Consider the following 22,753-nt stretch of genomic DNA (forward strand, 5'->3'; position numbering starts at 1 on the left):
TTTTTGGGATGAACTGGAACGGAGATTGCGGGCGTCTCATCCCCGGGTGAAAATTCTCACATAATCACCCCAAATTCTTGCATAAAGCCTTCCCAGGAGAGTGGGAGCTGGAAAGTGGGGACCAACGACATATTAATGTCTATCTAGAATGTGATGTCATCAAAGCCCCTGTTGGTGTAATGGTCAGGTGTCCCAATACTTTTGTCCATATAGTGTATATCATAAAATTCCACATTTTCTTCTCACAATCTTGAAATGGTTATTATAGTCATAAAATTTAATATAATGATACAGATTGTGATAAACAATGATTTAGTGTACAAGACAACGGCCGTACCAGTTCCATCTTATCTCATGAATATTAGAACGTGTATTGACTGTATAATATTGTGGAGTTTCACCAGGGTTGGGAGAAAAATGAACTTTCAGCGTTTAATCGCACAGCGAGCCCCCCCCCCCCCGTAGCACGTTACATTTTCCTTAAAACACAATTTCCAGTTGAAGCAAAAGGAACATAAATACTTTGTTTTATCAGAAGGTCCATTTTTAGTGTAAATATGCTAAAAGAATCTAAAGAAGGTTTACAGGCTGCTAAAAAATGGCATTTTTATAGAGTGTGAATTGCCTGTGTGATTATGGTAAAAACACTTTGTGAAGTAAATGTTTAACTCGCAGTTGACAAGTTTCCTCATTTTTAAAAAAATTACGATGTTCCATTTTCACATGCTTCCCGATTTAACGGACAAAAAGTTCATTTTGGGCCGTGTTCTATTTCGGAAATAATGTTTCGGGTGGATTAAGGCAAGTGGGGCTGCGGAGAGCTGGGTTTAAAAGAGGGATCATGCGCAGGGTGCAAAATGGTTTATCCATCATAATTCAAAGTTAAAGCCTTAATACTTCCAGGTATATAGAAATCCACATACAAGATAAATGCTATTAGCTACAATTATTCAACGTATGTAACAAATAATATAATAATAATAATAATATATATATATAATAAAATAATATAATAGCAAATAGAATCAGTGTACCTGGGGTCGCTTTCATTCACCTACTCAACAATGGAGTTTATGGTACAGAAACTTGACTCTTGGCTGTTTCCTGATTGCTAATTAATATATTGTTATAGGTTATTTGCCTGAAATAAAGAAATACTTTGTATTCAAAATTCCTAGCAAATTAGAAGAATTGGTGAAAACCGGGAAATCAAATTAACGCCTGTTCAGCCTGATAAAGTAGGAATACACAGGGTAGGAGTTCAGAGGGGCCGGTGTACCTGTAGAAAGGTAAAATCAACATCATTAAAGGTTTAGAAAAGGCTGGTCGGAAATAATGAGTATTGACTGGTTTTCCACTCCATAACCCGGAGAGCCTGCGATCGCACAATACCTATTGTGTTACCGGCTCTGCTATACTTTCCCCTTAACTAATTCATGGCCAAAGGGCATGACATTGATTAGGGACCCTCTAAATGTAGAAAGACCCTCTAACTGCGAAAAACTTCTATTTTTATAAAATTATAACCATTTCTTAAACATTTAAGTACCAATGCCAACTAAAGAAAATAAAGAATAGATTATAAACCTGCGAGCCGGTCCCTCTTTACCCAATGTATCGGGTCGTCTTAGTCGGTCAGTTATAATTCTGTCGGACCCTTTGAATATACGTATTGGAAGGAGCGCTGCGGAAATTGTTGGCGCTATATAAATAAAAGATAATAATAGTAATAAACGCAGGAAGCTTCTGACCCTCGGCACTCACAATTTAAATATTATAACAAAATGATATATTTATATATATATATATATATCCAATATTATTTTACCGTGTAGGGTAATAATCCAATTCTAAGGGTTCATTGGAGATATCCCTGGGGTGTATTTCTGTATCACGCCGTCTGCTGATTTTATGGAAGATTAGTAGAATCTGTAGTTTTATATTTTGGAGTTGTGAGTCTGACCTGCCTTACTGGGGCTTCCATGATGGCATTGTCTACCTATGGGGTCCCTATAGGTCAAGCACAAGCTATATAAGAAGGATATAATATAATATAATGTAAACTATGTAGGAAGAATACAGAGAATGTCTCCATAAAGACTTAAATCATATTTGGAAATTAAACTGGAATTTTCAACACATTCATAAATGTTTAATTTTTTTTTACTCGTCTCTTATAAGAGATTGCCAGGTGCATAGAGGCGTTTGCTTTAACCCTTTGTACCCCCTCCCCAGTGTGTGTGTGTGGGGGGGGGGCAGATTGAAAGCTGACTTGTGGCTGAGTGTGGGCAGTTCCTCCAGTAATCAGCTGAGCTGCCCCCACCTTCCTCCCCCTGGCTGTCACTTTAAGAGGCTGATCTCTCAGGTACCGAGCATCAAGACATTGCTATAAAGGCAGCAGGTGACAGCACAAAGTCATTCTCAGCCCACGAGCAGGGACTGTGACGATGACTGGACACCACTGCTGGGGATATGGAGAGGAAGACGGTAATAACGACCCCCCTTATAATCTCCTTATTCCTCTAGATCAGAGCTGCTTGGTTCCCAGTGTGCCTTAGTACATTCCTCGCTGCATTAACTGCAGGCAGCTCTGTGACATTCATTCATTGATTCATTCAGCATGCACACCATGCAGCCTCCATTCACACATTACGCTGGGTTACTGAGCACACTGGCATAAAAGGGGTTAAAGGGGCAGCCTGTCCTGTAGGATCGGGGGGGGGGGGCAATGAGGCTGTGCCAGGTAACACTTCCATTGCATGCTTCTGCGCTGTGATACATTGTTACACATTCTCCATGCAGGCAGGTACTGGGGACTCCAATTCCCACAATCCTAAGACTTCTGCTTGGAAGTCGTAGACCTCAGTATCTTGGTAGCCAGAAGCTGCCTGCCGTTAATACGCTCTATAGGTTTCAGGGTAATTATTGCTGAACAATGTGTGTGTTTAATTGTTACAATGTATTTATCCACATCTGGCATGTTTTACAATGTATATGGGGACAATGGGAAACGTCTTCTATAGGCAGATGTTTAAGATGTGTGGGGCAGTTATGTAGAAGTCGTGTGAAATGCGTGGGGCAAGAGTGATAGGTAGAGAAGATTCCAGATGTTTTTTTAGGACAGGTGAAAATATTCAGTGTGATTTAGATGTGTTTGGTGTCGGGGTACAGATACTTAATGTGATAAATTATAATAAATGTATAATAGCGTTTAATGTAAAGACATTGGAGATCTACAGGAGTTCGTCACAATATCTTTTGATATTTTGTTATATGGACGGGATAGACTGAGAATTAGTTTTTGTTGTCGTGGTATATATATATATATATATATTTATAATGCAAACTAAGTTGGTAGGGCAATACCTTCCCTGTTTTCCCAATTTGCTGCATGCACTTTTTTAGCCTGTTTCATCCTAAATCCCGAGCATTTGGAGAAGAGTTTGTATTTCCAGGTCAAGATTAAAATGGGGTGATTTTGGAGCAAGTGGGAAAAAATGGTGCTATCACCATAGCAACTAATTAAATTAAACTGGTGATTGTGCCACTTTTACCACTTTGCACCAGAATCGCTAGCCATCCCTAACCCCAGTAGGAGTTGGACTACCGGCCGCGTGGTGTCGGTCCGACTCTTGTAACATCGTTTTATTGATTCACATCGGATCCTGCATTCAGAACAAAATGTATCTAAATTAAATTTAAGTTCTTGACCATTTGTAGCAAGTCTTTGTATATAAAGGGACGATGTAGCCCATAGGACATACTTCTGACTAATTGGTCCAGGCGTCATTGTTGCCCTTTGGCTATAGAGCTTGGAGGTGAAATTCTACCCAAGTGGGGTTAGACTCAGCTTTACTGCCCCTTTCATGGAGGGTCATCAAGTGCACAAAGAAAATGACATGACACGTTTTAGTGTCTGCATGGGTAAAGAGGTGCCAACCGTACGATATGTATACTGTAAACACCTATATTTACAGTCACTAAAGATAACTGACTTGAAGGATTTTATTGCATATGGAGCAGATACGTAGATGCCGTGGGGTCATCTTCTGTTTGGGCCACCAAACTTTTATGTCCCATTGCTAGGCTACAACAATCAGATATATATATATTTATATTAGAATAGAATGAAAGGTGTGCTAAAGGCAAGCATACATAAAGTCCACACGTATAGAACCGCAGTTATGTTTTTGATAACACTAAAATTACATAGAATTTATCTTAATTGCACCTTAGACAAGAAATACAGCCATAATAATAGTCACACTTATGGGCAGATATCAGGGCCGGGGTATGTATGTGCTAACGTCTCAAGGACATCCCAACCTGAAGATCATAGTCCAGCGTTCTTCTCTTCTCTGGAGATCGGATCAGTTCATTTCTGCCCTTTTATAATAAGACGGATTTGACCGCGTACTTTTTTAATTCCACCGCAGCGAGTTTCGGCAGGGGGGCGTAATACCCATTAACTGGAATATGGAATAAATTACTTTCAATCTGTCTTCACGCTGAGATCTCTGTGCCTGACTTCTAAGAAGCTGTAAAAATCTTACGGGGGGGGGGGAAGAGTAAACGCAGCATTCTCAATTAAAATGTAAATAAGAGATATTTTTACTGCGTTTTCAGTGTTTCATGAGCAATAAAGCCGAGAATTTAAGACATGAGTACTGCAAGGACACAACCAAGACCTAGAACTGCGTGTATTTACAGCCCATAAAAGTTTTGTTCCAGTCGATCACTCGGCAGGTGTCCCCATTGAGTGGCCATTGATAGCAATAAACCCCCTGAGTGTGTGCGTTGGGGTGTCATATTGTGGTGGGTTAGCAATCCCTTTCTCATGGTACAATTCCTTGGACTGGGGGGGGGGTCTAGAAAGAGTTATATGGGATGGCAGTAGGGCTGTTTTATGTTTAATTGCATGATGTTTTTTCTCCTCTAGGTCCCTCCGAATGGTACCGTTACTTCCCCATCGCTCAGGGAAACCGTCAGTCCCCTATAAACATAGTGCCCAACCAAGCCGTCTTCAACCCCAGCCTGAGACCGCTGGTTTTCAACTATGACCAGTGCACGTCAGTCAATATGTCCAACAATGGCCATTCCGTCATGGTGGAGTTTGACGACAACGACGACAAAACGGGTAAGATCCACGGATTGGCCAATTGCCGCCGCCACGTCACTAAAGTGAGCGGGACATCAAGACGTGAAACTGGTTTTTATGGCTTCCTAGAAATAAAATAGTGCCTTAATTTTAAACTAAATATTATTAAATATCACGCTTATCAAAGCACACGGTAGTTTCAATTCAGACTTTGTAGGTCGGTCTTTAAAGGCCAAACTCTTTGTTTTTGTTATAATTAAGACAATAAGATCTCCGGGTGTGACCCTGGTTTTGGCACCTGACACACACACACTCTCTCTAACACAGGGAGGCTGCCGAATTCCGAATCACACGCCGCTGATAGCACCCGCGCCGCGTTACATTCACCAAATATTTGTCCAATGGGTGGATTTTACGAGGAAGGGATTGTACAAAGAGAATTTAGTGTAAATGTTGATCTGAACCCTCTAATGAGATTGAAACTGTTTCAGTAAGGCGTTTAGCTGCCCCCGCCGCCCCGCTATCATGGATCCCGGCTACAATAGATGATTATCCCACCTTTCTAGTGTAACAAACCAAGTCTTTGTTTACTAATGAGACCTGATAGAATGTGCCAGGATTTCAAATCAACTATTATATTAAAAAAGGATGGCGATCTGTTCAGCTGCACTTACTTATACGTTCAGGAAACAGATTGATAAAAGACACATGATTGGATTATCTCATTGGTTGCTATGGGGATAAGACCACTCTTAAGACTTTGCACCAGAATTCCTTTTTATACCGTATATGAACGGCAAACGTCAATGACCGACGTCTAGAATAGTTGGATAAAAATAGCAGCGTTCCCCAAACGTTCCCGGAACAAAACGTCTCCCAGACGTTGATTCATCAAACATGGCAGGTGACGCTTTTGTGCGATATATTTACACAGTGATCAGCGGGGGTCCTCTCGACGAGTCCTACCGACTGAAGCAGTTCCACTTTCACTGGGGGACGCAGCGCCACCAGGGATCCGAGCATACAGTGGATGGGATATCTTACCCGTGTGAGGTATGAAATGCAGAATTTCCCGGCAGACCGGCCCCATTCGGCCCGTTTAGTCTGTCTGCTTTAAAGACCTTAATCAGTCGTTGGTCTCGTCTTAGATTCAGGAGCCGTATGTCGACGCCATGTGCGTTTTATTAATAATGAATAGAAATGCAGATGGAATGTACGGAATCCACGTGTATTCCTGTTATTTAAAGGTATTCCGTATTCACACACATGCGCATTATACGTTATTTTAACTGATTGTCCTTTGCAGCTCCATCTGGTTCACTGGAACGCCAAGGCGTACCCCACGTTCGGGGACGCAGCCGCGGCATCGGACGGCCTGGCGGTGGTTGCCATATTTCTGGAGGTGAGCTTCCGCTTGATCTTTAGGTTGGAAATAAGGAAAGCTATATTTAAAAGTGTGAGTGACTGCAGAAAGTTTTCCGAGGGACAGGAGGAAGTGCTATGTACGTTAATTAACGCTTCCCACCGCTTGTCACAAGCCTTTTGGAACGATGGCGCAGAACAGGCACAGACTGCTCATTATCTAAAATACAGAAATAGAGTATTTTGGCAGCGGATCTGTCACATTACGTCCGCGGCGGAGCCGATGCGATCTGTTAAAAATGGCTGCTTGGGAGCGCTGTGCTCTGATCTTACCTCTGATCGTGAAGAAATTCCCTTTTGTGAAAATAAATAAAAGTGATCCTGAACAGTATCAGGAACGTGTAACAAAGTAACAAAATGTCATATATTTCCCCCAGAGCGGCGGCCAACACCCAGGACTCAACAGGCTCACCGATGCCCTGTACATGGTCAAGTTTAAGGTGGGTCTGCTTCCGCCATGATCAAAGCGGATAAGCACAATATTATTATTATTATTATTATTATTATTATTTGTATGTAGATGATTTTCATTATAGTGCTTTTGCAAATCAACCTTTTCCAATTTAGTGGAAAGTTTTCTCAGTTTCTATGGCAACAACCTATCAGTGTCTGCCTTCGTGTCACGTGACAATTTACTGTTCCCGGTTAAATTTTGCCTGATTAAAGAATTATTGCTGTGGCCTTTAAACATTTCTATCATGGTTTATTTGTGCTCCCCAGCCACCGATAGCATAATGACATCACACCCACATAATAATTAAATGAAAATGTTCAACATCCACGTGTTTTTCTAGGCAAAGCTGACTTTTAAATATTTCATGACCGGGTTACTTTAAATGTAAATATGATTTTAAGTCTTGAAAATCTATTTCTTTTGAATAATTTACAAGAAGTGACTTATATATCCGCGCAGAGCAGCTCGACGTCATTTCACATGATGTCATCGACATTAATGTATTAAGTTCCCTTTAGAAAAATATCAATGTCCCTTTAAAATAATGAAGGTTATTTTTCCCCTCTTAAACCTCTGAAAGGTATTTACTCAAAAGGGGGGCCCTGAGTAGTGAATTGTCGTATTGTACCCATTGTTTGGGGTTTTTCAGTGATCCAGGTGTATATACATCCAGAGAAAAGCAGTGGATACGCGAGCGCCGGACATTATGTCGGTTTTCTATGCATTTAATTCTATGCATTCTACATCCCAATGTAAAGAAGCTCCAATAAGCTCGTCCCTATTGGATTTCAATGCAAACTCTCAGATTTCAGATATTCTAATGCCGGTATTGTATTCTCTCCCTAAATTAGCTCCATCATTAAGGTTTTTCAATTTTAACCTTTTGTGAATTCTGTGTATTTAGAGGTCATAAAAATCCACATTTTTAATCCCCCCAAAAAGTCATTCAATTGTTCTTACAGGGCGTTTCTCCACTCTGAGTGTATGTATGTGTGTGTGTGTATGTGTGTGTGTGTATGTATATGTATATATGTGTGTATGTATGTGTGTGTGTATGTATATATGTGTGTATGTATGTATGAGTGTATGTATGAGTGTATGTATGTATGTGTGTATGTATATATATGTATATATGTGTGTATGTATGTGTGTATGGATATGTATATATGTGTGTATATGTCTATGCATGGATATATATGTGTGTGTGTGTGTGTATGCATGGATATATATATATGTGTGTGTGTGTGTATGCATGTGTGTATGGATATGTATATATGTGTGTGTGTGTGTCTATGCATGGATATATATATATGTGTGTGTGTGTGTGTGTGTGTCTATGCATGGATATATATATATATGTGTGTGTGTGTGTATGCATGTGTGTATGGATATGTATATATGTGTGTATGTGTCTATGCATGGATATATATATATGTGTGTGTGTGTGTGTGTGTGTGTCTATGCATGGATATATATGTGTGTGTGTGTGTCTATGCATGGATATATATATGTGTGTGTGTGTGTATGCATGTGTGTATGGATATGTATATATGTGTGTATGTGTCTATGCATGGATATATATATATATATGTGTGTGTGTGTGTCTATGCATGGATATATATATATGTGTGTGTGTGTGTGTGTGTGTGTGTATGCATGGATATATATATATGTGTGTGTGTGTGTATGCATGTGTGTATGGATATGTATAGATGTGTGTGTGTGTGTCTATGCATGGATATATATATGTGTGTGTGTGTGTGTGTGTGTGTATGCATGGATATATATATGTGTGTGTGTGTCTATGCATGGATATATATATGTGTGTGTGTGTGTGTGTGTGTGTCTATGCATGGATATATATATATGTGTGTGTGTGTATGCATGTGTGTATGGATATGTATATATGTGTGTGTGTGTCTATGCATGGATATATATATATGTGTGTGTGTGTGTGTGTGTTAATGTGTGTATGTATTTTCTTTGGGATGGTTCAGAAGGTCTCCAAGTTTCATATAACTTATCTCCTGGAATATAAACTTCTTCTCCTTGAATGATAACGTCTTGTTCCCACTCAATCTCTGAGCTGAACGCCCCGTCAAGGTTTTTATACGAGAAAACAACGTGAAATTCCGACCCACCGCAGACGTCGCCGGCTAGAATTCAGACACGTCTTGTGAAGCGGAGTAACTCTGAATACCAAGGCACCCCCTGCATGCTCATGAATACAAAAACGCATACCGGCATACAAAAAATACTATTTTTCAATGTTTTTGTAATAAATAACTGTAGGTATAGAACGTCTATATGTTACGTATAGAAGTTTGTATATATTTTTATGGAATTAATGTTGTTTGCTGCTATATAATTCTACGAAAGGTTAGCAAATGACATCAATCTGTACCCCAAAAGAGTTCCGGGTTCTTAGGGAATGTTCGTGTTCGAATGACTCTTTCCAATATTCATCCCCGTTCGCAACTGCATTACAGGGAACAAAAACACAGTTTGATAACTTTAATCCAAAGTGCCTCCTGCCTAAAAGCCTGGAATACTGGACATACCCCGGCTCACTGACCACCCCACCGCTGAACGAAAGCGTCACGTGGATCGTCCTCAAAGAGACAATCAAAGTTTCGGAAAAACAGGTACGCCGTGAAGTTAACCAAGACATAATGGTGCGTGAGGAGAGAAGGGCTGCTCTTCAGAACTTACAACCTATTTAATATCAAGAAGGTTCAACTTTGTACTGATTTGATATTGAACGAACCCACCCGTACGCGCTCACAGATAGACTTGACGAAGGTTCAACTTTGTACTTCACTGATATCGAGCCCGACGCTCGTCACAGAGAGACTAAAGGTTTACACTGTGGAGTTGACGACTATTTGATTAATTAAATTAAGAATGGACGGTGGAGTAGGTTTTGAGGTCAGCGCTTTGTATGACTAGAAGGTTCCGTGGTGTGTGTGTGTGCGATCAGGGCTGTGTATGTACAGAGCTCGGTGGAGCTGGCTGCTTTAACGGAGGTGTGGGGTGTGAATTCGGGAGCCTTCTTATCGGTAGGAGGGACACGTTTAAGGTGCAGTCTTTGCTAAGATTTAGTCATCTAGGTGAACCGAGCTGGACTAACATTCTCATGGGCTCCAGAAAGGACACCGAGATAGGGAGCCACGAGCTTGTACCTTCAAACTTGATTCACAATCTTCAGAGAATGTTCCAGAATCCATCATTCTTGCTCCAGCTCATAGCAGAGCCCCCAACTCGACAGCCCGGGTCACCTCAATTAGCCACAAAGACATATATCCCGGTACAGTGAACTTGCCTATCAACGCGTTAAACTGCTTTTCTAGATATTGATAAAAGCCCGCGACTCGGTACACAACACGAAACAATGACCCATTAGCTTAATGTTTTCGCAGATGGACAAGTTCCGGAAAACGTTGCTGTTTTCGGGAGAAGAAGAAGTCGAACGTATCCAGATGGTCAACAATTTCCGACCCCCGCAGCCACTCAACGGGAGGAAAGTCCAAGCATCTTTCAAGGGCTAAAGAATACCCCCCCCCCCCCCGTTATAAAGCTTTTAGAGACAAAATGAATTGTTCATACAGGGCTTCCAGCAACCACATCATGCCTTACTTCTCTACGCAATAACAGACTCAGTGGTTCCCGCTGTACATATTGCAAATAACTTTAATACCGGAGATTTATATTGTTTTAAAAGAGACCGTATCTCTGTTATATATTTATTAACCCAACAGGTCCTTTTTAATTGTACAAAACACAAGCGAAGATGGTCCAGTACTGGCCAGTTAGTTAGCCCTGGTCCGATAAATGGTGTCCAGGCAGCCGCCTGCTGGATACACGTGTTTGCATGCTACACGTTTGCCGATCGTCTCCGCTTGTATCCAGCCGGCGGCCACACACTGAAGGATGGGATCTGCCACACAAGTGGCGATAAAGGTACAAGGGAGGCACCATGGGGCATCGTCAGTGTTTCAACACACAAAGAAAGAGAGCCAACCTCAAAGTGATGACCTCATAGTTCCTTAAAACAATGACATTTATGATTATACAAGTCCGGAAGAGAAATGTTTAATTCCCACCTCATAAAAGGTGCCAATTATGAACCCAAATTCTGACCCTTTGCCCAGCGATCCCTCTATGAATTATAACCGATCCAATACCCAATGTCACCCAAGATTCCTCGCAGAGATACACTTACACAATTGGACAGTTTTGGCATCAACGCCATCATCATTTTTTCTAGAAATTAGGTTTCTGGATCATACTTTTTAATTTTTTAAATGATATTTCTATCCGCTGGAATAATTCTCGAAACAATCTTGAACAACGTGGCCACCGTCCCATGTTATACATTAATGTCATCTGACACGGGGTTTGGGGACGGAAATGCTCGTTATAGGATACATTTTATACACATCATAGAACTCCCCTGTTTCACCAGAAATCAGTAGATAGATTTTTCGACGTTTAAATGTGGAGAATTGTAGAATCTTGATTTATTGTCTTGTGTTCCAAAGCTAGAATGTCGACGTGACCCGCTGGATTATTAGCAGACACTGTACTTAACCCTTTATCTGTTAAAGGGGTTGGGAAGAAAGCCCACCTTGACATTGAAAATTATGATTATTCAAAAATGATTGAAAATTTACTGAAATCATACTGATGAAAACCTGAAATGTAAGAATGTGTGGAAATGCCATGGTGCAAATAAATTATCTTTTTATATGTATTTTTGGGATTCATATTTTTGACATGTGTATATTTTTGCCCTTTACCCCTCTTCTTGAGGTCCAGGGTATATTTAAACAGCGGGTGGTCACTTATTAAGATCAAATAAGTGAATTATGGGATTTTTGGGCTTCCATATTTCATGACAAGCAGCGCCGGATATCATGGGGATGGGGACCTGGCATTTACCGAATTCATTAGAAGATTTATAACCGAGTAAATTGCAAACAAGTGACTTTTATGAATCAGGTTGAGTTAATAATTTACTTATGAGAGATTTTCCCACAACAGAGAAGATGGAATACCGTAATCGGAGCAAAGGGTAGGGTTCCTATATCGATACAGAGTATAGTTACCGTAAATTAGAGTTACTGATAACAGGGACACATTGAGAAGACCTAAAAAGCCTCCGTTCCATGGATTTTTGGGGTAAAAAGGAGCCTTTTGTCTATAATAACAAGCTTGTCGGTTAGCAAACTGATTGCAAGCTCATTGGGACAGGTATATGGCTATATTTAGGAATTCCACTGTATTCTATAATGCAATAAAATTAACAATGCATTATAAGTTTTACAGGCTACAGGTGTCATTGGTAAGAGGCGATATTTCATAGTTATTGCGCTCTGTTAATGTATAGAATTCATTGGATAAAAAAATCAGGAATTGGGACAAATCGTTTCCCCTCGTAATGGTTAATTTAAGGCAGGCTGCTCAATTTCCTTAGCGCAGTACCCTTCCTAGATGTGAAAAGAGATCTGTTCATTTAATCCAGAGTGTATGTTTCACGCTATGTCGGTGAGTTTCAAATACCTAAAGCTTTCATCACTAGAGAGGTGACGGTTTGGATTTCAAGAGATCTAAGTAGCGATAAAATCTGCGAGTGGTATTTAAAAAATCATTCTGGGTCTAAATGTATCTTCTCCTAAATGACCCAGAAAGAGCCTCAAGAACAGGTGCTTATATGGAACGTTACTCCTGAGCAGGAAGTGGCCTGTGCAACAGAACACATCTTCCCCCATAGTAATGGAAACGATCCAAGAAATTACAGATATCACAACTTAAATTCGGGTAATATAGAAACCTTTTCATGAATGTTTATTTTTTTACTGAAAACCCCCATATACTGCGATAGTTTAATGGCATTGAGGGTTTTTAAATCATGAGGTCTAATCACCAGGGCTGTTCCTGGAGAATGCCTGGAGAAGTCATACCGCAATCTGAACGTTCAGAACTCCGGTTGTGAATGTCAGAGAAGGAGGACTAAGGTTGGAGACACAGGTCAGGCTGACGTAACCTGTGTCTCTATCTGGATCTGCTATGGGCTATGACGAGACACCCTTCCTAGAGAGACATTGACTCTTTCCAGTTCATTTCCCCCACCAACTGACTGTTTACAGTTGCAACTGAGCGATTTACACATCCACCCTTGGCGTGCGCAGCGTAAAATCCATCTCGCCAAACGAGCAGTAAAAAACATTTAGCAAACACAGAAACCCCTGCAGAAGACCTATTAAAAAGCTACTATCCGCTGGTTGGAACCAGCGTGCATCCTCCGTTGTCAGACCAGTCCTGACTTATCCTAGTTTTACATTCTTAGTGTAAAAGGTTGCGAAATATGGACTAAGGTCCTAAAATGATTCCGCGCAGAAATCACATATTATTCTTTACATCCTCACGATAAAATAAAAACGTTCCTTTAAAGGCCCCCAATCTGTTCCGACGGTCAAGGAGTTAATAAATAGAAAGCCGAGGATCTGTAACACAATGCTGTTTGTGGAATGAATAAATATTGCATTGTGGGTCTGTGTGACCCGCGCTCGCTTCTCCTTCCTGCGATGGAGCCGAGTCTCTTCCGAGAACCGATTCCTATCGATGTCCTCCGTCTGTCTCTTATTTTGTCTCTTACAGATTTACAGATCATTTGGAAGGTCGGACGGCAGACAAAATAAAGAGTGTTTTGTAAACTTTGAACGGATTTGTTTTAAAAGTCAAAATATTGGTCAATGAAAATAACTAACAATGATTTCATTTTATTAAATTTCAACCCCTCTCCCCAAATTCCTATCTGGATATGTGAGCCCAGTCTCTATTTATTCAGAAACTCTCTCTCTCTCGCTCTATCAATAGGTATAAGGGTTTAGCAACAAAGAAGTCTTATTATTAAATAGTATTGTTTAAAAACAAGGCTGTGGTAGATAAATGGAACAGCTTTCCAGAAGAAGAGGTAGAGTAATACAGTGACGGGATGGAAACCTGCATGTGATATGCATTTGGCTCCCGAATCTAAGACGTGACCAACGACTGATTAAAGTTTGAGTCTGTACAGCACGAAAAAACGGGCGACTAGATGGGGCCAAATGGGGCCGATCTGCCGGCAGGTTCTGTTTCTATTGCATGCTCTGCCGCCTTGTGGACAATATGGGTGATGACGCTAAAACGCAGGAAATTGAGAAATTTCTTGGAAAATTTCCCGTGAAATCAAAATTTAAAAAAACCCATATATTTTGAATTGAAATTAGTAGCTTTTAGGTATAATTGAGGGGCTTATGAAATATACATTAAAATATATATTTTTTTTTTTAAAAAGTTGAAATATTTGGTCTAGATTTAGACTTTCATAATGGAAAGCTAAGGTTTTTTTTAAAAAAAAGTATCAGATTTATTATAAGAATACTAGTTTTGTCTTGTGCCCAAATTAATTTCTTCCCCCAACAGTATGGACACTTTGGAAGTAATGCATCATATGCCCACTAGGCGGCAGCACTGCATCTAGAAAACTGAGTAAAGTTGGAAATGTGATTAACAATATGGAACCCGGAGTCACTTATGGCGTATGGAATGGATGGAAAGAGAGTCACTTGTGGCCTATGGAACGTCAGTGGGCAGGAGGGGAGAGCAGACAGAAGTACCCACAGTCAATTTAACCAGTTGATATCACATTTAGTCGATCATTGGTTTACAAACCAGGGTAAAGCTTGGATACATTGGGTGATGTTCAGGTTATGGCTGCCCCTGTGAACATGGAAACATAGGACCTGCCGGCAAATCAGATCCATTGGGCCCCCGTCTAGTCGCCCGTTTCTCCTGTTGTAAAGACTCAAACCTTAATCAGTCGTTGGTCTCGTCTTAGATTTAGGAGCCATATACCCATCCCACGCTGTAAATCCCCTCGCTGTAATAGTCTCTACCACTTCTGCTGGGAGAAGCAGCACTTCTGCTGGTGCATTATTTGGAGGTCATAGTCTCCCAGTAGGATACCCTGACACCTACCATTGGATTATTGCGTCAGGCAATACAAACAGACCCGTGGGACGCGCTGATCTCCTTCCATGCCATCAACATGATGAGCACAATTCATGGATCACACGGAGCCACCGCAGGAACCCAACCCGACATCAGAAACAAATAAATCGGGGTCGTGCTGCTATCGCACCATCTCATACATGGCCGGATTGCTGTCCGGACACACGCGCTTCCAGCAGACGTCACAATCGTCTGCCTTTAAAACCCGCATTTTGTTGCGTGTTGGTCGAATAATAATTAGCCATCCGTCCGGCATAAACGTCTACAAATGACGTAGAATCCTTTAATCCTATAAATTAAAAAGCTTTCCTGAACAAAGCTCTAAATGGGGGCAATAAAAAAAAAAAAGCAGACCGGAGCGCGGCTTGCTTGCTCAAGGTGTGTTTTATAGTCCACAGAATGGATTCGAAGCCACTTTAGATTATTGTTTATTCTTTTCATTTGGCCTTCAGCAAAACAAACATCCTACAAACAGCTGAAATCTCTTATTCCATGCGATGAATGTGAAAAAGCATAAATCTTCATGGATTAAGCTCTACGGGCTGGATTTCTACGCCTCACCTTTACTGCTGTTCATCTCTGGTCCATGATGGCGGCTGCGATGTTGGTCTCCTTTAGCTCCACGGGAATGACTACTATTCCCCAAAGCCGAAGAGGGATCTCCTGCTGTTCTGGCACTACAGCCCCATTCATGCAAGGAAACCTGGGACAATCCAGACAAGGGCACGAGGATGATGGGATTTGTAGTGCCAAATCAGGAGGTGAGCCATCTCTGGCTTTGGGAGAAGATGGGTGGACACGGGTTATCCGAGGCGAGTAGCCATGGTGGATCAGATTGTTTAATGTTGGACCAAAATACTAACGGGTTACAATAATATCGGCGATAACGTTAAGACACCAAGTACAGAAGGAGAAGGGCCTTGCTCTTGTGAGCTTACGATCTATTGGAGAGTTGGGAGGCAGAAGGAGAGGGACATTTCTTATCTACCCCCTTTACTGTCACAGAGTCAACTCTGCTACGATGTGACCAGCGATGATGTAACGTGTATCTCCCCAATGACGGGGAGAGTAGCCTGACACGGCCGCCAGGCAGCTGAAATGGTGAACTTTGTCCCCAGATCTGTTTTTAATGTGAAGTCACAAGCTCTGTCTGCGCTCTTCAGGATCACGAGGACGGAGAGCATTTCAACAACACACAAAATGGGCAAATTAAAACAATCAAACGATCATTTGTCTCCTACGTGGCGTCTAATAACAAAACAAGTAGAGATGTATTAGCAGAACGTTAATGCCGGGAACGGCACGCTCGACGGGGGAAGAATTTATTCACGCACCATGAGCTTTCTGAGCAGGAAGTAGATGAGAAACATCAAGAAGAAGTGACATGACCACCATAAAAATCCTGATATGTGGCTCTGTTGGGGTATTTTATGTTCTACAAATGCCTTTAAACACCACTGCCAAGTGTCTCTGTTTAAATTGGCCAGTCCCTCTTTCTTTCTTGAAGTCCCTTTTTTTCTCGCAGCTCAAAGCATTCGCAGGGTACCCCAGGGGTCTGCAGCCCTCCAAATAGAAATAACAGCAGAAAATATGTTTTTTTTTTAATGAAATGTTAATCAATTAATTAGTTCTGAAGATATTTAGCCTTTAGTTAAGAAGAGTTATGACCTATTTGACTTGAATGGTCTTTGGTTCACAGATAAGATAAAAAAGGGCAGGGTGTTTATATTTCCAAGTAAGCAAATGTATTTATTTTTATCTGAGTGTCAGGACTCGCCACAAAGTACACAGAAGCCATTCTACACGTTGGGCCTTGATGATGATGACAATGTATAGATCAAACAGCTGGTTATCTGGAAGTAAAGCTCAAGATATCTTCACAAACATCTAAGCACTTAAGAAACACGGGGCGATTATCTGCGGGGTTAAGGAACCAGATAATCAGATAATATCTGTTCTTGGTAATTTCTCAAGAACTAAGAAAAAAACCTGCTAATTTAGAATTATAATAAATAAAAAAGAAATAAGTCAATTCTATAGATTTACAAATAAGGGAAGAAAAAGATTTTCTAAATAAAAAAAATATATATAGATATAGATATATATATGAATTTATATTATAAAATCCAAATTATCAGAGGTTTTATGCCACGTAAATAATCATAATAATATATATATATAATATGAATTTAGCACCAGCTCCTATATGCTAGGGCATCAACAGCTTGGCTACTCTTTTTTTTGGGGTAAAAAAGGTTTTTTTTGTAGCTGTTTCTGAAGAAGGAACAGATCATTGCCCAAAACTTATTTTTTCTCAGTTTTCTGGACTCTATGTGCTCCAGCAAAATGATTACTACCAAAAAATGGTATAAAAGGGCAATTTTATTAGACATATATATATATCTATCTTATTATTTAACTCCCTTCTCGGCGCATTGCACAGCGCTGTACGGCGCTCTTCGTCAAAGAGTCAATAATGTCTTGTAAGAAGTTACAGAACAGTCCAGTGCTTTATCAATTTTTGTTTATAAAGCACCAACATACGCCACAGTGCTGTACAAATATCTCAGTGTTTGAGCCTTATATATGTATTTAGTGTTTTATATATATATATATACGCGCACAGTTGCAGGAGGAAGGTTTGCTAATAAAAAAGATGCATTTTATCGTGCACAGAAGTAGGATTTGTGTGTTCGAATAAGTGTTTGGTGAGTGTCCTCCCAGCAGGCAGAGCGGAGCCGGAATGTATTGTGCTCTGTGTTGGAGAGGAATGCAGAGCTCCAGGTCAGTGGGTGCAGGGAGGGGAGTGTCAGCAGAGGCAGGGCTGGCTGTCTGGGCTGAGGGAGGAGCAGGCCTGGGGGGTGTCACAGTCTAATAGAAGCCGCACACAGACAGCTTACAAAGTTCTGAGTGTCTGGGAGGACTGGGCAGGCTACGCAGGCCTTAGCTCTCCATCTTGGCGGAACAGCTGGACCGGGGCGTACTGGTGAGAACATGCGGACGGGGCTGGGGCTTCGCTTTCATCAACTTGCTTTGCAGTAATGATAGAGAGGGGCCTGAGGCTGCCCCTGGGGTAGGAGACCACTCTTAATGGGAGGGAGGGGATAGGCTGTCTATGGGGTCCCCAGTAGCTGGGGGGGGGCATAGGTACCCCTTTTGGGGGCTATAAATGACAGGACAGGCACGTGGCAGAAGCCGCTGTCACACTATGGAACCCAATGTATCGACCCCCCTTTCCTCACTTCCTGACTGAGCACAATGTTTTGAAACAATGTATCATTTTATAGAACGCTCGCGCTTATTGTTCCCTGACGACAAAATGTTTGTCATTTCTTTTGTTACGTTTCGGTGTTTAGAAAATAAGAGATGTAATAACGGGGCGATCTATGGAACCACAACTCTCATAGGTGTAGTATGCAGCAGCTGCCCTGCCAGAGCCGTTACCTCTCCATGCTCGGGGTGTATTATTACATGTGACGTGTAATATTACATGTGACGTGGGTGACATTGTATCATGTGGAATTCTGTTGGCATTCTCTGAATGATTCATCGTCCTTCCTCTTCACATCCTCCCGCGATAAAGGGTCAGACAATGAATATTTCTACTCTATTGTAACGTGGGGTTTAAATGACTAATTCATTTTCTTGGCAGGCAGAGCAGAGCACGAAGGGTTAATTCTGCTAGGAGAAGTTTTTTTGGTATTTCCTCATCTTGTGGGACTTTACGCAGAAGTTACAGTATAAATAAAGTGCCACCTGACAGATAAGACACGTGGGTTTATGTACACAGCGCTGGGGGGGTTATTGTGGTTCCTGTTATGTGATTGGGTAATAGCGCTACCGAGGACGCGCATGCACTGAAATGTTCCGAGAGGACCCAGTATGTGGTGGGACATTATGGGGTTAAACTATGTATGGCGACTTTATCGCGTAGTTAGCTGTCTGTGGTACTTAGCGTGGATGCCCAAACATGACCCAGTATTAAACCCGGGCTTAACTAAGCATTCTCCTGCACGGACCCTTCTGGAAGGGAGAAGTTTGGGGTCACTTAGAGCAGACGGGGTTAATGTTGTAAATGACTGTTGTAGCTGGAAACGGCTGATTTTTAATGGAATCTCTTCATAGGCGCGCATCACTCTGTCACTCCCATCACTCCTGTGTTCCAATGGCCCTTTATCACTCCCATCACTCCTGTGTTCCAATGGCCCTTTATCACTCCCATCACTCCTGTGTTCCAATGGCCCTTTATCACTCCCATCACTCCTGTGCTCCAATGGCCCTTTATCACTCCCATCACTCCTGTGTTCCAATGGCCCTTTATCACTCCCATCACTCCTGTGCTCCAATGGCCCTTTATCACTCCCATCACTCCTGTGTTCCAATAGCCCTTTATCACTCCCATCACTCCTGTGTTCCAATGGCCCTTTATCACTCCCATCACTCCTGTGTTCCAATAGCCCTTTATCACTCCCATCAATCCTGTGTTCCAATGGCCCTTTATCACTCCCATCACTCCTGTGTTCCAATAGCCCTTTATCACTCCCCTCACTCCTGTGTTCCAATGGCCCTTTATCACTCCCATCACTCCTGGGTTCCAATAGCACGTTGTATTCGCTGATCCAACTTTAAGTTTAAAAGGCAGATTGCTGTGTTCGAAACCCTTTTGTAATTATGTTACCGCCAGAACCGTCCTTGTCTTCCATGTCCGTGTCCCTCCAGCCAATCAGAAAGCTGGGAGAGGGGGATACTTTATTGAGAAGTTTGGGGAATGTTTCCTTCGTTCTGTTTAGTAAATACCCGCCTGGTAAACTGATCCAAACTAGTAACTAGCGAAGGTTTACATAACTCTTGAAGAATGTGGGAATGCAAGGGTTAATACTCGATTTTGCTGGGAAAAAAAGGAGCTTTTTCTTGTTAAGGCGGGGAGAAGTTACCGGTCGAAGCAGGTTTCCCACGTGAAGAGCTGCTTTCTCCAGTCCGTCAGCGGGGATTTGCTTTGCTCCGGCTTGAAGGGTCGGACAATTAGCTGACCTTGGTTGTTTTTGTCCCGGCCTTTGTGTGGCCACCACCTAACTGCAGAGGCAACCACTTAGTGAATAAGCCCTCCAGAAGTGTAATCAGGGGTAGGACCTGGAAGGCAGATGTTTTTGGCCCCGCAGCTGGAGGGACACATCGCGGCGACATTATTAAACATTCGTTCTCGTTCCGACCTCCAAGAGACGGTTTACGAGAACCTGTCGGATTAGACAGACGTTACATAACGTGTTATATAAGCTCTTACTGGGGTGGAAAATACTCTCAGCCGAAGAGAGCGTGAGCCGTTTGCTCAGTGTAAGTTATATTGACTTTTCGATAAGAAATTCTTTGAAGAAACTTCAACATACATTGCTATAGGCTGCCTGGGGAGGAAAAAAATGAACCTGGTCACCTTCAGGGCTGCCAGCTGTTCAGAAAGATAAAAATATTACCAACTGAGCGGCTTCCACGCGCTTATTATTAGCTGAAAGTCACGCTTATGCTATGGGGGGGGACCATATACCAGATCCACGCTAGACCGATGCACAGCTAGGGGTTTGCCGCAGACTCTCAGCACTCTCAGCTTCTGCAGAGGGTTACGGCAGCTGTAAAAAAATGTATTTTTTTTTTCACGACCCGCGCCTCGATGTTGACGGAACCTCAATAACCCGATACGTTTCTTTCCTTTCTGTCCCAGGATTTTATTCCGTTTCTGAAGATCGACGGCGACTCCCAAGAAGCGTCTCGCTTATGATGTCAAAAACCGTCTCCAGGTGGATTCTGGTCTCGGTGAAGAACAGCTTTCCGCTGGGCAGAAGAGAGCGGCGCGGCTATTCCAAATGTGTCCTGAACAGAGGTCAGGATAAACGTGGAGCACACGCTCATAAAGCAGTCACTCAGACCTGTTTGTGTTACCCGATATACCAGACTTCCAAGGCCTTGAGGTGCACCTCAACCGAAGAAGATGTTCACTTTCAGCTACATCCTTCCCAAATCAACTACGCGCTTCGGGCCAACGAAATGTCCTACAAGCTTCCGGAGCTTGATGGGAAGGGCCGCAGCACCATCTTAAAGTTTGAAAGCAACCAGTTGGCTTCGAACACTCCTTGTGAGGACCGCCGGAGCGCGGCGACGTGTCTGCAAGCCAAGGGTCACATGTTTGGGGTGTTCGATGGCCACGCCGGGTCGGCATGCGCCCAGTCCATTAGCGAACGTCTCTTTTACTACATAGCCGTGTCCCTCATGTCCCAAGAAACTTTAGAGGAGATGGAGTTTGCCAGGGAGCGCCTGAAGCCCGTTCTTCCCATCCTCCAGTGGCACAAGCATAAGAATGACTCCGTGTACAGAGAGGTGGCCTCGCTCTACGTGGACCATCTGCGGGTCTACTGGCAGGAGTTGCTAAATCTGGATAACGAATCTGGAATGAAGGTTGCCGACGCCTTGTCTTATTCCTTCCAGAGACTGGACTCTGATATTTCCCTGGAGGCTCAGGTACCCGCGGAAAGCGAGCTGGTGAGGAACCTCACGCTGCAGATCGCATTTTCGGGGGCGACAGCATGCGTGTCGCACATCGACGGCGTCCACCTGCACGTGGCCAACGCCGGAGACAGCCGAGCCATCTTGGGCGTTCAGGACGAGAACGGGAACTGGTCCGCCGTTCCGCTGACCGCCGATCACGATGCTTTCAACAATTCCGAGCTTCGAAGAATAAAATCGGAGCATCCAGCGTCCGAGGAAGAGACGGTCGTGAGCGAAAACCGTCTACTGGGGATCCTTATGCCCTTTAGAGCGTTTGGAGATGTCCGGTTTAAGTGGAGTCAGGATCTCCAGAAAAGTGTTTTACAAAATGCTTGTGACTCGGAACCTTTAAATATTTATCAGTATTCCCCGTCCAATTACCATACCCCTCCGTATTTAACCGCCGCGCCCGAGATTACCTACCACAAGCTGAGACCTCAGGATAAGTTCCTCGTCATGGCTTCCGATGGCCTTTGGGACATGTTGGAGAACCAGGAGGTGGTGAACCTCGTAGCAGAACACCTTTCTGAGGTACGTTTGCAGGAGCCGGAGGTGTCGGTAGAGAAGCGGAGTTTGGGATACATGCATAGTCTTCTGCTGAAGAGACGCTCTCGGGGATTTCACCTTCAAGACCAGAACGTGGCCACCCATCTGATCAGACACGCCATCGGCAGCAACGAGCACGGTGACATCGACCAGGAGAAGCTGGCGGCCATGCTAAGCTTACCGGAGGACTTATCTCGGATGTACAGGGATGATATAACCGTTACGGTCATATTCTTTAACTCTAACGCTGTTACAATGCACTACAAGGAGAACGAGGGTGCGTGAGGACCACCACCATCAATGGCATTAATATATATGTCCACGGGGGCCGTGTAGGGTGTGACGGGAGCTTAGCTTATGTAAAAGACGTGCAGGGAGAGCGTGTCGTCGAGAATAACACGTAACTACGGGGAGAATCGGGAGTCTCACCCGGAAATATGTTTATATTAACCCTTCCAGTGTTCTAGATGAGGTAATCTGAAGATACTTACCGGTTATCTCATTAAACTGGCTCTGGATCAGGCGTAGGGGATCATTGACTACAATTCCCATGGTGCTCTGACTTATTCCACGGATCCGATTCTTCGGTCTGCAAGTTTTACCCACTTAAAACTTAAGTTTTGTCACCTTTTTGGTCTGGGGAT

The 22,753-nt window shown here is 42.7% G+C and overlaps 2 protein-coding genes across 2 annotated transcripts; both read left to right on the forward strand.

Annotated features, from left to right (window-relative positions):
- Positions 1–2,447: 2,447 nt before the first annotated feature.
- LOC149299271 (carbonic anhydrase 7-like) lies at positions 2,448–10,522 on the forward strand. Its single transcript, XM_089486311.1, has 7 exons — positions 2,448–2,487; positions 4,940–5,137; positions 6,033–6,151; positions 6,405–6,500; positions 6,898–6,960; positions 9,464–9,619; positions 10,394–10,522. Exons 1-7 carry the CDS (start codon positions 2,448–2,450, stop codon positions 10,520–10,522), a joined length of 801 nt encoding a protein of 266 aa, XP_089342437.1.
- Positions 10,523–20,798: 10,276 nt separating this feature from the next.
- Positions 20,799–22,394, forward strand: LOC149299272 (pyruvate dehydrogenase [acetyl-transferring]-phosphatase 2, mitochondrial-like). Its single transcript, XM_089486312.1, has one exon. It carries the CDS (start codon positions 20,799–20,801, stop codon positions 22,392–22,394), a length of 1,596 nt encoding a protein of 531 aa, XP_089342438.1.
- The last annotated feature ends 359 nt before the right edge of the window (positions 22,395–22,753 follow it).

Source organism: Sceloporus occidentalis, unplaced genomic scaffold (genome assembly GCF_023333645.1).
Source record: "Sceloporus occidentalis isolate IW3139 unplaced genomic scaffold, rSceOcc1.0.p SCAF_29, whole genome shotgun sequence".
Classification (NCBI taxonomy): Eukaryota; Metazoa; Chordata; class Lepidosauria; order Squamata; family Phrynosomatidae; genus Sceloporus; species Sceloporus occidentalis.